The sequence below is a fragment of the Apteryx mantelli genome, chromosome 2, assembly GCF_036417845.1.
Source record: "Apteryx mantelli isolate bAptMan1 chromosome 2, bAptMan1.hap1, whole genome shotgun sequence".
In the NCBI taxonomy this organism is placed as follows: domain Eukaryota; kingdom Metazoa; phylum Chordata; class Aves; order Apterygiformes; family Apterygidae; genus Apteryx; species Apteryx mantelli.
The window spans coordinates 169,998,601-170,019,362 of NC_089979.1; the positions used below are offsets into that span (position 1 = coordinate 169,998,601).

A 20,762-nucleotide genomic window follows, 5' to 3' on the forward strand; every position below is an offset into this window, starting at 1 on the left:
TACTCCTTCCTTTGGTTCCAGGAAATAAGCTGACAGGGAGAGAAGAGCACTCTTATTGCTTACTGCATTGATGTCCAGATGTTAACTGACCAACAGCCCCGATCATATTGCCCTGCCACCCATGAAAACACTCTTATGGGTTACTGGAGTTATATCATGCCCCATTTCCCTTCCTGTACTAAAGGGAAACAAAAAATGTCCATCAATATCCTAAGACTGGATAACTGGGTTCCTAAGATGGGAACCCAAAGATTTGGATATGGCAAAGAGGACAAGAGCCAAGTGTGTCAGAGGCTGGACAGGCTAAGGCTCCGTGCTTGAGTCACTACTCGTTTATGCCTGTATCATTCAGGAGTAACTCAAGCAACGAGTAGAGTTACAGTGCTGTAAATACCGAAGGAGACAGGCTGAAGTTCAGGCCTGGACACCTGTGTAGCTGAAGGAAGCACTGATTCCCCCAGAGGAGCTAAGATGTGTAAACTGGCAATCCTGATCTGAAATCAGAAGTAGAGCTGCACGCAAAGAAGGGGAGACAGAGGTGAACAGCAGAGATGGGGCTGCGCTGAAAAGTTGGGATTTGGCTCTGCATCCAAACTTGCCTAAACTTGGCTGGTACAGAGTCTGGAGTTTTGTGTATTTTAACCTGTGCCAGTTTTATAGACCGGAATGGTTGCAGAAATTAGATGTGGATCCAAATTTGGCTAGAGTCTGAAACTATTCCATCTTGTAGGGGGAGCTTGTTCAAGGTCGTGTAAATTAATGGGTGACAAACAGTCCTTCAGAGTGATATTCCAGGCAGACTTGTGGTCTAAGGGTTTTGCTAAGTGCCCGGGGGGAAGCCTGCACGAGGTGCGGAGAGTGGATGGAGTGGACTAAGTGCACTTTCCACTGTTAGTTATGGTGTTCTCCAATGAGATGGGAAGGGTGGACACTTTCCCTTTCCTCCTCTGCTGGAATGAGCTGGGATGCTGAGAAGCCAGGCGTCCTACTCCCAGCAGCGAGCATTCAGCCCCAGGAGACTCGTTTTGCACTGCATGTTTCAGAAAAAGGCTCATGGGCTGTCACCTATCAAGCCACAGCCGGAGCAATGTCTCTTGTCATGGGACTGTCTCCTTCTCATTGCATATGCTGAGTCCTCTTCACTTCACATATCAGGCACAAGACCTTTTCCGTAGCATGCACATCACGTGTGTGCCAATAGGGCATCTGTAGGAAACCATCAGCAGTTCTCTGTCTCCCTCTCCTTCTCTCTCCCTCCATCTCTACAGGTGTCACTGCATCCTATGTCAAATCTGGCAGAAGCTACCATGCTAAAAAGTTCATGCGAAGAGCCTGCCCACTCTACAGCTCTATAATATATCTGTAGACTTCTCTGGTTCCAGGGCAAAAACAAAGGAGGATTTGCATTTTTTTTTAATTCATTAATTTATCTGTTTGTATTTCTTTTGTTGTTGTTGTTGTTGCTCATATTATATACAGAATCTGGCCATTTGGATATGTAGATACATCTCAGAAAGCTTAGTGCTGTTGTCCAACATAACCTCTCCCTAGCTGAGGGAAAAGGAGATTTTTAGGAAGATGCAAGTCTTTCAAAGGACACTTAATCACATGAGTCACTTCAGGTGGGTGAGAGCAGGGCAAATCCATGCTCTTGCTGATTCTCTTCTTTCCAGGTCTGTATCATCAGCTAGTTAAAGAAACCGCTGTCTCCTACAGGAGGCATAATTGGGGCATACCTTTATGACTGCCAGATGTACCTTGGGATAGCCCAGAAGTCATTAGACCTATTCTATCCAACCAGTTTTAGCCTTTTTTAAATTTTTTATTCTTTAATATCAAAAAAAGTAGACTTCTCTCATGTCTGCAACCTCAGAGGAAGTAGGCTCAAATCTGTTTCTCCACTTGGAGCCCAGGGAAGGATTTTGCCTGCTTTATTTGCACGTGTGGACATCGTAGACTCGTATGCATTCCTGGCAGCGGACATAGCAGCACCAGTGGAAGATACAGTGGCACTTCTCTTTCCGTTTCTCAGTCCTCGTGTTGTGTCCGCGGCCGCAGCACAAAAGGTCGCAACCATCAATCCCATGGGAAGTGACGTTACAGATCCTGTCACGGGTCCCAAAAGAACCTGTCTCAGGGTTGGGCTCACAAAAGTTTGGTGAGTTCTCGTAGTAAACCAGGTCTTTCTCAGTTGGAGCCTTGAAGAAGTTGTATTTGGGCCTCAGGGTCTCGACCCAGCCACGGGATTCCCGGTGTTTTTCCACTACCATTTCAGAGGCGCTATCGTACTTGTCCTTGAGGTAGTCACCGATGACCCGGAAGTCCGGCTGAGACCACCAGCAGGTCTTCACTTCACAGCTGCCGGAGAGGCCATGACATTTGCACTTTAGGTGCATGAGTTCAATAATGGACTGAAAAAAAGGAAAGGAAAGGCAAAGAAGAAGGAAGATATTAGCCTGTAATCAAAACATATATCGAATTCTGCTATTTATCAAGGATTCCTAAAGAACTGTAGTGTTTTTATAGATATGTTCACATACCCGTGAACAAGAATCACCTTATCCCTCAGCCAATGCACTGCATGGATGCTGGGTCTCAGGCAGATATAAACTTCGGTAGTGTTGTTGTTTTCAGTAACTATTTCTCACTCCCTCTCCAAGTTTAAGCATCTATAAAGTGCTTTCACTGAGGGCTGAAGTGATTTCTGTACATATTAATTTTTATCTTATCAATGCTCATGTGTGAATATTGCAGTATTTTCACCCAAGAATGCAATTCAGACACATCTAGGTAGAGAAGCAAAGAACACAAAACCCAGCTAAAACAATAACAGAACTACGATAAGCAGAATATACAGCTATTCCACTGCAAATGAAAGAAATAAGAAATGTCCTAACCATCTAGCCCAGTATTCCATCCTTAACATATGTTTTTGTGCTTATTTAAGCAAACAAACTTCCAGCCTTGCTGGTGGCTATGTTCAGAAGACAGAAAAGTAATGTATTCATATTTTTAAGCCAATTTTACAATTTTTCTAAAACCATTTCAAAGAAAAATTTAGAAGTCCAACTTTTGATTTTAAAAGACTTAAGCTCCAAGATAAAATTCTGTCTTGGGATAAATGGAAACATGATTATTGATCTCAAAAGACAGCTATTTGCTTTCACCTCTTGTTAAATTATTCCAAAGTTTTCTAGAGGGGGTTGCCCTCCAGTATTCTGAGGTGGGAGACAGCCTTATGTAAATTATTCAATAATCTGCATTTTCAGACTGATCAGCAAATTTCTGGGTATGTGAACAGACTAGTGCCAGCCTGAGTCCAAAATATTTGACATGAATCAGCACCTTGGTGTTCACCAGGTGCTTTCCTGTGTTATTTATGGAGTATCACATGCCGCAAAGGAGGTTGTAATTAGTGATGAGAGAGAACCACAAAATGTTTGGTTCATATAATCATGCTGAACTTAATCAAAGCTTCTGGACTGGTGGTAGGGTTTGAGTTCATATGGGAACTAATATGCAACATTGCCTATGGCTCAGGTTTAGCTGGAAACACTTGAGCATGGAGACCTGAAACACCTCTCCCATGAATGCTGGTACGGGGAGAATGGAAAATACCAGTACCTTATAAAACAGTAGGATTTCAGATAATGCTGCAACATTTACTCTCTAATCTTTGACATCTGCAAAATGTCCAAAAATAACTCAGCGCCGAGTGAAAAGACTTGCTGCAAAAAGACCTCTGCAGGGTTGACATCCCAGGGATGTTTACTCACAGTTTGATTTTTCCAGCGATTCTCAATCTAAGGCAAATCCCTCCTTCCCACTCTATCCAACTTCCCCACAGTCCTCTTTACCTCAGCAGTCTTGCCCAGTAACTGCCACCAGAAATGCACAATACCTTGTGGGACCTGGGACAATATGGGCCAGTGTTTTAGGAAATCACATTATTTCTTGTATTCATCTTCACTGCAGACACTTCTTGTTTCTGGTGGTTTTCCATTTCAAAGGTTGGTATCCCCCCTTTCAGACCAGCTCTCCAGAGGTGTGAGGTGGAAAAATTCCACAGGGTTCTGACCATGTCCATCTGAGGAGCTCATGCTGAAGTCCTAGCCTGTCTGTGGACAGTGGTCTCCCAGCACAATGCAACTGTGGTGGCTTTGTTATGGCTCACTGCACAGTCGTGTGTCCTCCTAGGCATGTGTAAGGCCTGCTCCTGAGGGAATGAGATGATATTAATCTCTTTTGGTTGTAGTGAGGTACCTTTCTTTCACTGAGGGATAAAATATCTTTAGTTTACCACTGGAGAAAAAATGCTATCTCACAGGAGCTGCAGCATGGTCTTCATTAGCAAGAGTTTTGTGACTGAATTTCACAAATTGTTTCCCAGAGTGCATGCTCTGCTGGCATTTATGGGCTATTCTTGTGACGAAAAAGTCAATTTCCACCCCCTTATAGGGACTGTTCTACCTTACAGAAAAGATTCACTGTCTTATGAGGCAGTCACCACGATGTGGGTAAGACTTTGTATTTTCAGTTCCTGCTTAAGGAGCTCTTTATCTGTTTTGTCAAATGACTAAAGTGAAAAAAACATTAACCAGCTTTGGGGCATGGATTTGAGTCCAGGTTTAATCAGAAGGCACCGGAGTCACATTCCCTCTCATTTTCTTTAAATACAACCTGGGAACAGTGTCAAGAAGAGGGGTGGGAAATGGTCTCCTGCTCTTCATCACCTTCAAGCCTACAGAGCAGGGTGGTGCTTCCAGGGGGATACAGCCTGATCCAGCAGGTTCCAAGGGCAAGGGCAAGGCTGCAAGGGCAGCTATGGTATTACACTCCTCAGACATCAGCAATTCAGCCTTCTCCACCCTGCACAGCCTTTGGACAACATGTAGCCAGAGTATGGTATGGACACTTGGGGATCTCTGATGTAAAACCAGAGATGGATGCAGATTGTATGGGTCTGTGTAATTAATCAAGGATATTGCAGTTGTACACTTGGGTACTTAAGTCCCACTTCAGGCAGCCAAGTCCTTTTATAGTTCTGGGTCCATGTCTCCTGCCTGCAAGTTGCAGAAGACTCAAAGTAGGACTCAGTTGCCCAAGGACAGGCATCTAGTGACGTTTGTGAGCTCCAGGGGAGTCCAAGGCACCAGCTCAGGGCTGGCAGAGGACCTACAGGAGACCCACCAACTTTCACAGTAGCAGCTGAGGGCAGGCTGGATACTTTAGGATACCTCACATTACACTAAATGCCTGTGTTTAAGCTGCTGAATCCTGCCCATAAACTCCAGCCCATCTGTTTTAACTTCAGGTGTCTGCAGCATAGACATCTCTGCCTGAACGACGCACCCCCTTCTTACAGCCAAGGGAGAGGAACAGGCTCAGTTAGGGCTTCATTCAGCTGAGCTATTTTAAATGTCTACTTTAAGGCGGGATGAAATCCCATCCTACCACTGTCTGTTTTGATACATTCACTACAAAGGGGCATGGGCAACTGACTCAGAGGTACTCGTTAGCATCTGGGTGGGTGAATTTACTTTTAGGCTCCTTAGATCAGGCACAGAGAACCACTGATAAACTCCCTGTCCAGAACTATCATAGGGCACATAACATTGTTCTGTGATGGAAAACAGTCCAGATTTAGGTTTGTTTATTCCCCTCAGGTCCCTCCCACTATTCATTACAGGTTTCTAAAGTGGCAGGTAGGAAATGAGTAAGGGGAGATTGAGTAAGGTAAAACTAAATGGCCTTACGGTCCTTCCAGCTTCGTTGTTGTGCCTGTTCATGGCCGACCGAGCGTCTGGTCTGTTCTCCCGGGCGTCAGCAAACTCCCGAGACACCATGCTCCCAAACTCCACGTCCTCGCTGCAGCCTCCCCATTTCCAGCCTTCTCCAGGAGAGCCCTTGTGGCGTGTGTCACAGCCGCAGATGGTGGCTGAGCCCTCAGCACAGGATCTGGTCACTGCGAAAGCCACTCCAGCAGAGGCAATGGCATGGACAAAGGCTGATTCCCTGGTAGCTGTGAAAGAGAGAAACCACGAATAGCTGTCAGTGAAGGACCATGTGTGGCCACAATCAGCACTGTGAACACCTTCTCTCGAGGACATGGCAGTACGCCAGGGACTTTTCTTCCTTGTGGACTGACTTCCACCTGCTCCAGGGACATTTTCTTACACTAGGAAATAAGGCTTGATTCAAGCCCACTGAGGTCATCCAAGAAGTTTTGACTAAGGTCTTAGGATGGGGCCACGGCAAAACAAAAAACAGTGGAGAAATGGGTTTCAGCGGATCTATAGGTCTATGGTATATGGTACTTTGTAGGCAATCAGGACCTTGTCCTGGTTTTAGCAAGCCATCCAGAAATAATGTAGTCAAATCAGAATGGTGCTGAGATCAGCTGACTGCATCTTGCAGAGAGTCAGAAGTTAACAGTTCTGGACAACTAAGATCACACAGCCCCTAGTTAGGGCTGCCTTCTGTCCAGCCGGCTGGGCAGAAGGCAGCAGCCGCATCTGCCTGAATTGCAGCACTTAGCCATTCCCAGAGCTGAAGTCTTTGCTTCAGATAACAGAAACTGGGCCACATTCACATAACTTGGAAAGTGCCAATCTCCAGTGAATGCCAGTCTCCACCCTTGGTTGTGTGACTGGCAGCAGGTAAAGCACTTACTCCTTCTTGAATGGGAGAGCTGCTGATGGCTGGAAGGTAGGAAAATGTTAGGATGGCCAGACACTCCCTGGTCCTCACTATGTAAAATAAACTTTGACCCCCATCATCCATCCTGAAGCCACCTTCTTTTTCCTAGGCTGTCTGACTCACTTGGAGACAGTGTTCAATATATGGCATCTTGCATCTATTCAAGGCTTTGCTCACTTGCCCAATTGAGGCCTCTGCCAAGGGGACTGTTTTCCTTTTCTGCCCACCACCTCAGGATGCTGGATAAGATCAGCCAAAAGATTTCATGATTAGAGAGTGAGGGGGTTTGATCTCCGTGGAAAACCTCTTTCACACCCTTTCATCCTAGCTCAACCTGGGTGTGGAAGGACAGCTCAGTGTTAGCATAGCTTCCTGGTTTCCTATGCTCTTTCCACACAGTGCTGAAATGAAACCCAAACCTTTGAAAACACTTTGCAGATGGGAAATATATGCAAGCATCAGGTTTTGGTTTTCAGTTTCAGTCTCATTCTATTTCTTCACTTGCTGGAAATGACCTCAGAGTTCAACATCATACTTCAGAAAACACCAGTGTAATGCTTTTTGGCCTCAGCCACATGACATTTTTATGATGAAAAGGGCTATTCTCAACCCCTAGAGGCATCTCAAAGAAGACAGAATGAATCTGATAACCTGCCTCCCTGAACATCCTGTTTCCTCCCCCTCACAAGCTCCCCTCTTGTCCATAGGTCATTCAGCTAAGAAAGCATGTTGTCTCTGAAACCTTTTGGTGGTTGGGCTAGAACAAATGGAGCCATGAAGGCAGAGGGTCAGTTTTTCAGTTGATGCAACTTTACTGACTTCAACTGATCTTTGCATCAGCTCATGAGGTGCCTCCACAAATCCACTTAAACCTTCCCTGCACTATATTTTGCTGATCTTAGCTTTCCCTGGGCATTTTGGCTTAACCTTTACCTTCTAGATGCTTCCAGCTTTTACTAACATGAGGAGAGTTTAATATGCCAAGCCAAAAAGCCGACATTGTTCTTGGGGAGAAATCAAAACTGCATGCTTGCAGAGCAGTCCCAACTGGATTGAAGGTTTAAGCAAGAACTTGTGCATCACAGCTTCACTTTGGGAAGACTACCAAATACAACAATATGCAAATCAAATAATGTGCATGAACTTACAAGCCGAAGGTATGAGCAATGTCCTGGAACATAATGTCAATGTGCATCGTGAGGTTAGCAAGTCACTGAGGGCTAGAACCAAAAAAGGAAAATGTAGGAACCCTCAGTTCCACAACGTGATTTTGAAAAACCCTTGTTCAGCATCTGACCAGCCTGGAGGAACCCAGAGTCCTGCAGCTGGTGACCATACAGTTCCTGAGTTGCCTGAAAGCTCAGCTTTTGAGCATGACCAGATGTGCCCCAGTTCTAAAAGGACTGGGGGCTTGGCACCTTGCTCTTGCCCAGGTGGGATCCACAAACTAAGCCTCTGGGGTGGGGGCTTGGTATGGTGTTCTCCAAGGATGTCTATGATCAGCCCTGGGGTCCGTAAAAGGCAAAGACTTCTCACAGAAACCAGCTGGATAAGTCAGTGGGATGAATCCCTTTGCCCTCTGTAGGGAGGTGGAGGGTATAGTGCCTATACAGGGAATCGGTGAGTGCTTGGACATGGTGCTTTGCCATGAACAGAAGAGGAAGACAATGCTTCTTCCTCTTGTTCCCCCCTTCTACCCAATAGCTGTGCTGGCTAGCTCACACTGCTTGTGTAGGTTAGCTCCCATTGCTGGGGTATCCTCCCCTCAGGAGGAGAGACCTGATCCCAGGCTACCTGGGTAGGTGTTGTAGCCACTGAACTGAAGTTTGCCAAGGCCAGGGACAGAGCCCCAGAGCCTTGCCATGCTATGAACAAAAAGAAAGCAGCTGCACCTACAGTGTTTTGCAGAAAGCCCTGTCCTGCGTGTGCATGAGAGGGGTGGCCCTGGGTTAGGATTCCCCTGGGCTTCAGCAGGACCCAGGAATTCACAGCGGAGGTGTTTCGGCACCGAACCCCAGGGAGCTTTAGTGCACTCAGCCAGAGGGTCTGCAGAATTTCAGTGTTTCCAGGACTTGGTAACAGCTGAACGGAGGATTACAGGATCACAGCTTGGGACGTAGGTACCCAATTTCTCCCTAAATCCCAAGTCCGTTACTTAAATTCTCTGCTGGAGCTAGCCCATAGTGACAGCCTTCAGCTCCAGGAGGGTTTTGATATGATTTTCCTTAAGAAGCACCGATTATACCTGGCGCTCCTCTTCCCAGAAAGAGCCCAATGGCTTTTACAGCCTGTATATGCAGTAATCACTCCGCTTTTGAAATGCAGCCACCCCTGGGGTGGAGTGCAGCCACCACTTAACAGCACACAACAGGAAGCAAATAGCGCTGTATCTGATTGTAACTACCTGGGGAATGTAGGCAGGCAGAAAGAAGCTGAAATCTGGCCTCCGGCACCGAGGTTAGGAGTTTGTCTCTTGAGAAAGTTGCCGTCGATCTCTTAATGACTTCATGAAATTAGGGCACTGGGTTTACATCTCCTGCCCCTAACTTACGGCACCGGGTTCAATATTGACGCAGATGGAAGAGCGCCATCGCGTGAATCACGTCCTGCCACCTAAGTTATAGGACTGTCCCTCTGATTACTAAGCAGACCTGACCCTGTTGAGCTCTGGAGTGCTCCCCAGGTTGTAGCCGGAGGCGGTGTGGCTGCAGGAATGGAGAAGGAGTGTATAGAGATACAGATAAGCAGAAGGAAAGCATGCACTTGTAATGGAAATGAGGGGTTATTAAGGTGCCATATAAAAATGCAAGAGACTTAGCAAAGATAACAGGAAAGTGCAGTATATTTGTCAGGTCGCCTCATTCCTCTCTGGGTGGTTCTGGTAGCAGGAGACAAGCAGCTCGTTATGACTTGAAGAGACCTTCTGGAAAGTCATCTGGCAAGAGAAGGTTAATGGAGACTAATACCTCATGGGGATGTTGACTTAAGAGCATTTTAACCACTTTGTTTTTAGTGCAGCACAAGGTCACCAAACCTCTGGCTTCAGCTTGTCTAATATCTGCCTGCCCCCAAGTTTCCCTTAAGGCCTAGAGATCTGGATGGCTGGCACTCTGAGGTATCCAATTTTGTGCCCTTTTAGAGGGGTTGACTATCAGTGAAAAGGGTGTTGAGATTTAAAGAGGGCCTTCTGCAATGCAGAATGCATTATTTATAGATGTGCCCACAAGGAGATGTCTCCAAGTCACTAGTCACTTCTGGAAATTGGGGGTGTAGTTTCCTAAGTGCCTGGTCTGCAAAACTGGGAGCATGAACATCCCATGCAGAGCACTTCTGAGCACCCTGTCTCAGCAGCAGAGACATCTCAGGATGTGAAAAGTCATGGCTGGGCAGTAACATAATGAGAATTCAGAGGCCAGAGGATGAGGTCCTAAGGTTTGAGTTCCTGTTTTTACAGAGATTTCTTATGTATCTTTGATACATAAATCCTTTAGTCAGTCTGTGCCTCTACTTCCTTATCCATATACCTGAAGACAATCCTACTTATCTGCCCAGGAGTCTGCAATGCTAAAATCAGTGATGTCTTCAGAATTGTGGCTAGAAGGTGTTGGAGCAGAACAATGGGTCATCAAGATGAGGAATGAGGAAGGCAAATGAATAACTACACAAATATCTGTACTGTCTAATATACGAAACCTGGCCTTGTGGGTTCTGCTGCTCAGACAGTGACTTATTTTCCTTGAATCTTTCTCTGAATGACTAACCCTACATCAGGCAGATGTCCCAGATATGAGGGAAGAAGGACAGTGGTGAAGCAGAAGAAGGAACATAATGGTATATTTTGGTCTTAAAAACCTACAGTCCTTTTCTTACCACCTTTGCACCATAGTTCTGAGCGCTATTCTCTCCACTCTTGGCCCCCGAAGTCTTGCCTCTCTGTGCAGTTGCCTGGTGGTTACAACAGGCTTCTGGGATGGGGCAATGCAACCCACTCTCAGATGCATTGGGAGCCGCAGTAGTTGCAAAAGTTGCAACTCTTGCGTCCTGGACCACAGCTCTAAGCACTAAGCAATTTTTTAGAAAGGGGTCACCACTGTTTCCACTGACCACATTTTAAAAGAAAGCCGCGAGACCCGTATGGTTTTAGAAAGAAAGAAAGAAGGGTGTCTTGCCTAAGGTGATTCTGGGCTGTAAGAAGCCAACCTCAGCAGCCTGGAGGACACATAGCCAAGCAGCATAGATGGGCCTTGCTCTAATGGTTTCCCACTGGCCACAGAGCCAAACCTCTGATGCCAGCTATACTCCTAAACTGGCTGGAGCCTTTATGGGCAATCTTAATTTTCTTGATTTTGGTGGAACTCAGACTCCTATATGATATATGGACTCTGGAGATTTCGACCTCCAGTCTTAATTTAAAGACTTCACACATGGGAGAACCTGCCATGCCCATTCAGTGGGTAATCATGGCTCTGCTAGCAGTTTTCTTCTCCCCGCATGTTTTTTGGTGATTACTTCAGTTTATCACCATCCTTTTAAAAACATGGCCCTTGTAGTGAAACACTTAGTTGGGGCCTCTTTGGGCTGGATGATGTATAAACACCATGAAAAAAGAAAAGAATTGGCCCAGATTGTTTCTGGGGATGCTGATAGCGAAGGAAAGAGTGAGAAAACAACTCACCCCAGACCTTAGCCACTCCTCCCAGCCTTCATTAGCATCTTTATTCTGAATAAAGGATCCTACTACTAGGCCTACAATAGGAAAGATACTGCAGTGGGGTGACTGCAAATCATCACATAGGATCTGGATTGAAACAAACAGACAAATGCACAAAAAATAAACAAATTCTAAGAGGCAAGAAACTGGAAGCAAAACTGGGGGCACATTATTGCTTGTGGTTCTGGGGTAACTGTATCTGGAGGCAGCATGACCTCTCACACTGGAGACCTGTCCTAATGGCTCATTTCCCTCCTGATTAATGTGGCCAGGGGTCCTTCTCTCAGGTTAGAGATCAGGGGGTTACAATGGGAGGAGAGCACTGTCTAGCAGAAGAAGACAATGAGGAATTAGTGAAGAAGGCTTTGAGAGTCTGAGAAGCCGAGTGACTCAAGCTACATCCTTCCCTCGTGGGGAGGTTCACCCATAAACACCTCCGTGATAAAAGCTAAACCAGAAGGGCTTGAACGAAAGGCCATGTTGCACCACTTTGGATGGAAAAAGAGGATGCCAGGAGGGGTTAATACCAAATGCTCCTGACCATGGATGCAAGAGCTGAAGTACTGATGAACGTAAAAAAAAGTCAGTGCCACTTTCTTGCTTGCAACTGCACTGAAGACAAGGTTGAAGGAAGATCTCAGCTCTGAAGGACAGCTTTCAGAGGTCCCTTGAGCCAAATCCTCATTGGAAGTTCAGTAAACTGTGACACCCTGGTGAAGTGGGGTTTCTTTAGGCCCACACTGACAGCCTTGGAAGTGCAGATACTTTCTAAATGGCAGAAGTGAAATACAGCAGGGCTGGTGAGTCAGAGATCACAGGAGCTGCAAAAATACACACAGAGATGGATATTGGCTTGCACTAACATGAATGGCATTGCCTGAAGACCCCAAAATTTGTGTGCAGGATAGACAAGTCCCACCTGCAGCAATGCAGCCTTGCCTGTCCCAGATATCAGGAGAAAGAGGATACTTTCGTCCCTCATCCCAGCTGGCCTCTCTGCTAAACCTGCCAACAAGCAGGTCCCTCAGAAGCAAGAACCAGGGGTTCAGGACATAGGAATGATGTCCTGACTTACGATGCTCTCACTAGACCAATTTCCTCAGGAAAACGTGACAAAGAACGGAAGTAGGGGTCATATCTCAGAGTGCAGGACACATTTCTCCCCAGGGAAGGGAGGAGGGACGGGGGAAAAAAATGTTAAAGACTTTTTTATGATCACAAAGACACAAATCATTTGCCAATCAGAATTACTAAGTATTGGCACAGCACCAGGCAAATATGGAGAACAGCCCAGAACACTGTAGCAGACAAGGAACCCCTTAGCACATGCCGGCTGACAGATCCATCCATGCCGCAGAGACAGTGCCCAAGCGCTGGAGGGGAACAGGAGTCGTTCCCATCGTAAAAAGGGAGGAGGAGGAGGATCACAGAGGTGTCACGGCTGCTGTGAGCCTGACATTGCTTGTGGGGAAAATACTGGGAACGTTGGAAACAAAATATTGGCTCTTGCGGCCTCGGAGGCAGGCGAGCTTCAGTTTCACCACATTCCTCTCGATTGTAGCAATAGAGGATCCCATCTCAGATAAACCAACTGAAAGGGTTTTACATAAGCTGGCTGGCTCAGCTTCAACCTTGCTTTAGCTCCACTCCAAAGAGACCCCTGTTTCCCGCGTTCATACTTCCCCCAACCCAGCCTTGCCAACCTGGGCGCCTTTACTCATGGAACAGCATCTCCTGTCCTGGTACCGAAGGATCCTCAAAATCTTTGGGGAGCTGATTTGGGGATCTTTGAGCAGGGCTCGCTGTTTATTTTTAAAGATGCACCTTCCACCCACTAGGGAAGGTGGAGGGGAGGGAGCTGTGGCCTTGAATGTGTTCAACAGAAGGGCTATAGAAAGGAGGGGAGAAGTCAGGCTTCCTGGTGGGAGGGTAAATCATTGCGCTGAGCGCATTCCCAAATTCAACAGCACGTGCTATATTTATACTGACTATAAAATGCTTCCCAGAGTGAGAGTGGTAGGAAGAGAACCTGAGCTTGTTAAAAGCTTTAATTTCTTTACTTGGTGTCCCTCCAAGTCTAAACACAAAGTAGCTGAGTGCCCTGGCTCTGATTTTCTGCTCAATCACAGCAGCGTCACTCAGGAAGGCGGCTAGTGAAGGGTGAGATGGCTCTGGGGGGTTTAGGAAGGCTTTGGGAAGTGGCAACAGCCACTAAGCAAAGACATGGGCAACTCTGCAACTCTGCCTCAGTTTCTCTCTTTGCAAAAATGCACTAAACACATATATCAAGGAATGTTCATGGATTCATTCAAATGGCAATTGCTGTAGGCTTTTCAGGCTCACAATCCATCTATATCACTACTGGTTCACACCACGGACCAGATCTGGCATACTGTCCATACAGGACAGAGGGAAAAAGATGAATTTACCACCTACAGCCTGAGCTCTGAGTCTTCTTCCCGTCTACAACATTACAAAGGAGAGGGACAAAAGGGAGGACATTTCACCCAGCAGAGCATGGTGCCTTATTACCCCAGGAGTGATGCTCACTCTTTCTGAGTAGGGCCTTCCAGGACAATATCAGTACCTAAATCTGCCTGTGTGCTGTGCTATGTGGATAGGGCTACCTTCTTATCAGCACCTCCTCTGACATGATAGCCACTGCAGGTCTTGACAGTAGCTACAGGAGTTTCCAGAGCAGCTCTGCATTGCACAGAGAAGATGTGCCCAGAGCTATGCAAGCCCCATCAATCTCTTCCATATTAGCAGGGCCTAAATGATTGCACGGGATCCCTTGAACGCAGAAAGAGCACTGAGTCCGTTCCCCTAAGATCCCTTTGTAAGACTGAAATCTCAGCATAGCCTTACAGACTATGACTTGAATGGCTCGGAGCCATACATTGGTGAGACCCAAATACCTGCAGCCTTTGTCTGGCACGCACGCTTGTCTCGCGTCTGTCCCTTCATCTTTAGCAGCGTTTCCCAAGTGGATTCATAAGTTTGGGGAAGCCTGCTTTGCAAAACCCCAAGCCCAGGGGGCTGCAGGTAATTGAGACTTTAGATCTGACCATGAAATGCAGTGGTGGAGGCTCCAAGGCAGAGGCAGCGGTGGTGGGAGAAATGTAGTTCCCTCACGCCAGGATTCAGCACACATATACTGCAGCAAGTGATGTCAGCTAGGAGCTCCCCCCAAACCCCATGCCTGGCTCTGTGTGACGCCACAGTCTCTGCCCTTCTTCACCAAGAGCCTTGCCAACTCCATGCCCAGCTGATTCTGTTCTCTTTCTCATCAAAATCCAGCTCCAGGGTTTGTCTGACTTTTTTATCCTTTTAAAAATCAGGCCCCCAAATGCAAAGACTTATGCAAATGCAGAACATAATAACAAGAAGCTAACCACACTTTTGCATATCTTAAAGGAAAGGTTAGCTTTGGGTCCCATCTGTGTTTTGAATGAAGTTCTGATTGAGTTCTTGTTTCCTCTGAACCAATGTGCTAGTGTCAACACATCCCTGGGAAGATGAAAGGCTCTGAAAAGACATTTGATCAGATTAACTGTGTTTCAGATCATCGGAGGGAAATTATTAAGTGGGCAATTCCTGCCAGGGAACATGAAGGCAATACAGATAAGAGGGAATGTTGGATTGAAGGAGGTCGGATTAACATGGCTTGTAAAATCCTGGAGGCCAAGTTCCCCTAAAACATCTGAATGGTGGGTTTTTTGTTGTTGTTGTTGTTGTTGGCGGTGGTTGCTTATTGCTATTGTTGCATGGAGCAGCCACGCTGCAAACTCCGGCACGGCACTGGCTCTTCCAAGCGTTCGCGGCCCCCGGAACAGGTAGAGCCAGATTGTCCAATGCCGGAGCAGCCCAGGAGTCTCGTGCGTGGCACTGGGAGCAGGGCCCAGTGCACACGACGAGCCGGCAGGGCCCGGTGGAGGCAGGGTAGGTTGAGGGCTGGAATGCTCTCGCTAATTAGCTACTGTCAAAATAACCCCAGGTGATCGTAGGTAACCAGACCCCCAAGATAGGCAAATCAGGAGGGACAGTCTGGTATCAGCAACCCAAGCCTGATACCTGCAAAGCAAACATCCCTCTATCTCGCTCTCTATCGCCCTATCTCTCTGTCTATCTAATCATTGCCATGTATGTCTCCTTACCTACCCTGCTTAATGCAAGCACGTTTTATCTGTCTTTCTGCTGGTTTGGTCATGCGTGAAACGCTCTCCGCCTGACCCCCCCCCCTTCCCCTTAAGTGCCTTATTCTGAATATTGCATCTCTGCCCTGAGTCCCGAAATGGCTGAGCTCTCTTAGCCCGTCAAACTTCCCTGAATTATCCCGACCCCTGGTCTCCCCAATGGCCTGATGTCCCTGGAAGGCTGTAGACAAAAGGAAGCTGTGTGCCAATCGGAGGTTATTAGCTGAGCTACAGCGTGCTCATTGCGGCAATCCCGATTCCTTAATGAAAGGGGAAGGCGGAAAAGGAGCGGGGAAGGACCAGGGTGAAACTCTCTGGGACGCGATCCAGAGGCGATCAGGTTAAAGGATCGTCAGGGTCCCTTCTGCCCGTTAAAAAAAAAGGCACGGGAGAGAAAAAGGCAAGCGCCAAAGACCGCTATGCAAAACAGCCCCGCCGGTCAATAGGATACGGGGAAGAAAAAAAAATAATTGTATTCTGTTATCAGAAGCAACATCGCCGAACAAAAGGATCGCCTTCGCCCACCTGAGAAAGGAATGTGAGGCTCCATTTCGCTGCTCTGATCGTGTTTGACAGCCCCCCTCGAGACTGCCTGGTTGGTATGGCAAATCGTCCTTATTACCTGCTGGGGTGAATGAATCCCCCTTTGTGCTGCCACTGTCACGCCGCATTAGGTTGACAATGGCCCGAGATATTTTATATGAAATTTGCCCTCACTTGTGATTAGCCAGCACCAACTAAGTCATAGCAACCTAGAACTATGCATTGGCCGGGCCCCGTTGTCGGCCGAAAGGGAAATCCCTATTCAAATGGTTTAATAAAACAATCTAAAGGGCGTGTGAATCGTGAAAAGCATTTTCACTTTTCTCTTTAGCTTAATCTCATGGTCGCTGGGATATTGTGCTCTGAGCAGACCCCAGCAGGGTGTGGGCTAAGGTCCCCCATCAACTTCTTTTACAGCCTCCTTTTCTGCGAGTTAATGATATACCGGTGTGATTGCCTCCCGCAGCAAGAAGAAACACGCATTTGATGAAAAGGATGGACCTCCTAACACATCCTAAATGGCAACAATTTCTCATCCAAAGGTCACAGGTCATAACCTGGATTTTGAATCACCACCCAGATCTTTTTCAAAGCCCTGCTAAAGCTGGGGTATTCTGCAAGGCCATTTTTACACACAGACACACAGACACACACACACTGAGTTATCTCTGGAGTTTCCCGCTCCGCTTGAGGCCTGAGTTTAGTGTTTGGGAACAATTGGATTTTCCCCTTGTTTTTGGGTACAATTTGCTGCCTTTCACGTCCTCTCAGCCCTAGACTCCCACCAGAACTGGGTTGCAACGCAGCAGAAAGCACAGCAGTTTGGTGGTACGGGGACGCGCGTCTCTCTACAAGGTGCCTCCCGAGCAGCCCAGAGGGGCATCCAGTGCTCAGCAGTGGCTCGGGTGCAAGGAAGACCCTGAGTCATCCCAAAACTGCCACGCTCCCAGCCCTGGAGACCATCTCCAGCAAAGCTAAAAAGGCCTCAAAGCTCGCCCCATCCTGGCAGTGTGCAGGTGTGGGAAAGCTCCCCTAATTTGGACCCCTCAAGTTGCGAGGTTTCCCATGCACGGATTCAGCCGCAGAGCTTCGACTCTGGAGACAAGCAGGGGAGGGGGAAGGTGAAGGGTAGGGTTCCCCTTTTGCACTTTTGCTCCTCTTCCGTGCCTCCGCATGGATGTGGAGGACAGCAGCGGCAGCAGGTGCAGGGTCTCCAAGGGGTTGGTTAAAAGCTGTGTGCTCCTCTTAACATTCACCTAAGCAGAGAAATGCTTTGAGTCTGCAAAATGAGGCTGGAAATCCCCAGGGAAACAAGCTCCCTCATGAACCTCCCGCAGCCCAGCTTCCAAGCTGAGAGCTCGGAGGCTCACAGAAGTGAAACACGAGGGGGAAAACAGCACAGGAACTTTTTTTTCCCCCCTTCTTTTCTTTCCTCTTCTCTGTTTTGCCCTGCCTATCCACCACAAAACCTTCCTGCGCTGGTTGTACGTCAATATTCTTCCCGGATTTTTCCCACCAGAGCTCGACAAGAAAAGAGGGGCTGCAAGGTGCATGCACAATGAAAGCAACCCAGACCCTCATGAAGGTCCCTTTTGGCTTTCAAAATGCACATTTGCCTTTCTGGAAGGGTGTTCACACGAGCGTTACAACTGTGGTATGTTTCCACTGCAATTCTCCATGTAATTGTAAGCTATCTGGGGCAAGGAGTGATTTTGTTATTATGTGCTTGTACAGTATTTAGCACAATGGGGCCCTGATCTCTGCTTGGGGCCTCAGAGTCTACTGTAATACAAATAATTAACCATAATAGAGCTGGGCAAATATCTTAATAAAACCATGGAATCAATTTGAGGCAATTAAGCAATTTTTCTGCTTGCAAAAGCTTTTGCTTTACAGGCTCGATTTGGGAAAGGGAGTGGATTTGGGGTGCTGGTGGAATTGCAGGGGAACTGTTCACCCTCCTGGAGTAGGCTTTGGCTTTTTTTTTTTTTTTTTGTGGGTTTCAGTTTCACCCAGTTGAGGAGGCAGAAAAGTTTATGCAACTCCCAGAGCACAAAAGCCACTTTATAAATAGCCCTTGAGAGGAAGCATGGTTTGGAGGCTGTATCTGTGGTTCCTGAGGGATAAGGGGCTCAGTTCTGGGCAGGACAGCGGCATGGCTTTGGAGCAGCTCCTCTGCCCTGCCTTTGCCTCTGCCTCAGTTGCCCACCTGTGAAATAGAGAGCAATCATCCTTTTCCTGCTGTCTGATCCCAAGTGCTCAAGGATGCAGCCAGCTGGTGAAGCAATGGGGACTGCAATCCTACTTAGACAGAGAGGAATAAGAAATTTGAAAAGGACCGGACACAAACTGGATGATTTACAGGCAATTATATGTCAAGAGATAAGCTTTGGATGACAGATATTCTGATTACGGTTGAAGCTCTTGTATAATTTGCAAGCGGAAAAGGGAGCTAAATGTATTGAGCACTTGTCTAACGCTGCACTCAGCTGTGTCCTTGCCCGTCATAAAATGAGTGCATGTGAGGACATTACAGAATGGAGCATATCTTCTAGGTGTGGGCAACCTATCAAATCTATCAGCTGAATCAACCAAAAAAGTAACCACAAGACCTGCACTACACCGTCCTTTCTGGAGGAAATAGCTATGCCCCTCCAGGGATATTTGGCCTTTCCCATAAACACAACTGGGGCCAAGTTGGTGCAGATCCCAAGCTTTGCAGTGCATAAATCTCACAACCAAGCCTTTGCAGAAACTCTTAGGACTAACAGTCATGTTCTGAGAGATATTCCCTTAAATCTTTCAATTCTAGGAAGACAAAATCAGAAGAGCAACACTAGCAACCACAAAGAGTTAGCCTATCATCCCGGTGGACTAAAAATGTGTCTTCTGTTTGATTTGGGAGGCTGAGAAAAGCATGCCTGGTTAATGCTTGGTGAGGAGACCACCTGGTGATCTGTTGCCCTAAGGATAAGGCAAAGAGCTTGGGCTCTTGGTGAATGTAAGACTACAGAAACTCAATAAATGGAAACATTTCCTTCATCTTCATCTTCAAGTTATAGATAGGAGTTAAATAATAATAATAATAATAATAATAATAATAATAATAATAACGCCTGACTTGTATCTAGTTGTGATTTAAAACACTGAAGCAAACTATTTTGGATCATAGATGTGGAATGAAATTACACTCAGTGTTTACCCAAATAATTGTTTTTATATTAGTACAGTACCAAAACCTTCCTTTTTTCTTCTGATCCCTAACAGCCACTCCACTATTCATAAAACCCACCCAGTTTCTGCTTGTCTACCTTCCCCCCGCTACTGTGGATGGGCTACTTGTTGTGGACGACTGTCCACCTGTGTGCCTGTGCCCACACCACCGATGCGGGTGACACACAGGTCTCATCTCACGATGCAGACAAGTGCCACATACTCTTAGTGATGGGACAAGGAACCATCTTTCAACCTGGATTAGGAGAATGGTCTGAGTTTTTGATGCCCACAAAGAAGCTCTCAGACATGGCAGTTTCTGCTCCTCACTGAGCCACACAGATTTCTGAACCAGTGACCCCCAAAACAACTTCAAAATTGTGGACTGATGCCAGGACTGTCAAGTCTCAGTCCCCTACTACATGATCCCTTCCCAAGTCAGAGCTAGAGCGCAGTTGTTGCAGCATGAGGTAGCTACTTGACCTCAAAACAGAATTGCTGTAGAAGCAAAGGATACCAAACGCCTCCAGACAACTCTTTCTCAACCAGTCATCATTTGTATTCATAAAATGAGCCAGTTTCATTAATCTTATGCTTGCCATATTTTGCCCAGGATTCTTAAGTTTGCATAACGCCCACCTACTTAATTACAGAGATGCAGTTTTCTTGCCCAGCCCCGTGTCATGCACTTGTCAGCCCTCTTGGCTAGAGGAGTCGTACATGTGCAGACTATGGAGGCTCTTTCCTATGGAGACGATCTCTTCCACTCTGAACTACACATGGGTTTCACCCTCCAAGGCAAGGAAAACGATGGGCACCCAGAATGTGAATAACTTCCAGGTGGTGATTAAAGCTTCTCTGAAGGGAGATGGGGGTAGCGAACCAGTGGAAGAAGAGGCAGGTGCTGTGGGTTTTGTTTCATAGGAGAAATGTAGAGTTCCTGTTTCTGCCTCTGTCTCTGTATTCGTCTATATTAACCCGTCATAAGCCAAATGATAACATTTGCTTTGACGAAGCTTTCCCTTCCTCAGGCTATATGCCATCAGGGTATTTTTGCTTCTTCTGCTTGGTTTTGTGAAGCTGTTCCAGAACTTCACCACTCCGATAGCAAGAAACCTTAAGCCTGCCAGCCTGCACTTCTCATTCTTGCTGTTTTTAATTCACTAAATGCCTTCTTGCTCTTATGTCAGCCCTGCCTTCGTATCTGACAACTGGAAACAACGTTGTGCTTGACGTTGCACCCTAAATGCTGGTGTAGTTCTGCTTCGGGTTGTTAAACAGCATCCACACCCCACGGCTATGGGTGTGTGCTCTCCAGTTTTGGTGGGAACGACGCATGACTCCTTATCCAACATATTAACTTGGGGTGGAGGGGAAGGGTGATGACCTGTTCTGCATAC

At 46.8% G+C, this 20,762-nt stretch overlaps 1 protein-coding gene across 1 annotated transcript in view; it reads right to left on the reverse strand.

Annotated features, from left to right (window-relative positions):
- Positions 1–1,931: 1,931 nt before the first annotated feature.
- The window catches only part of WNT3A (Wnt family member 3A), an 87,577-nt gene continuing 68,746 nt past the window's right edge, over positions 1,932–20,762 (reverse strand). Inside the window, exons 3-4 of the mRNA XM_013946461.2 lie at positions 5,757–6,022; positions 1,932–2,411 (exon numbers count right to left, since the gene is read on the reverse strand). Of these exons, the coding sequence (XP_013801915.1) occupies positions 1,932–2,411; positions 5,757–6,022 (746 nt within the window). The remainder of the gene's footprint in view (positions 2,412–5,756; positions 6,023–20,762) is intronic.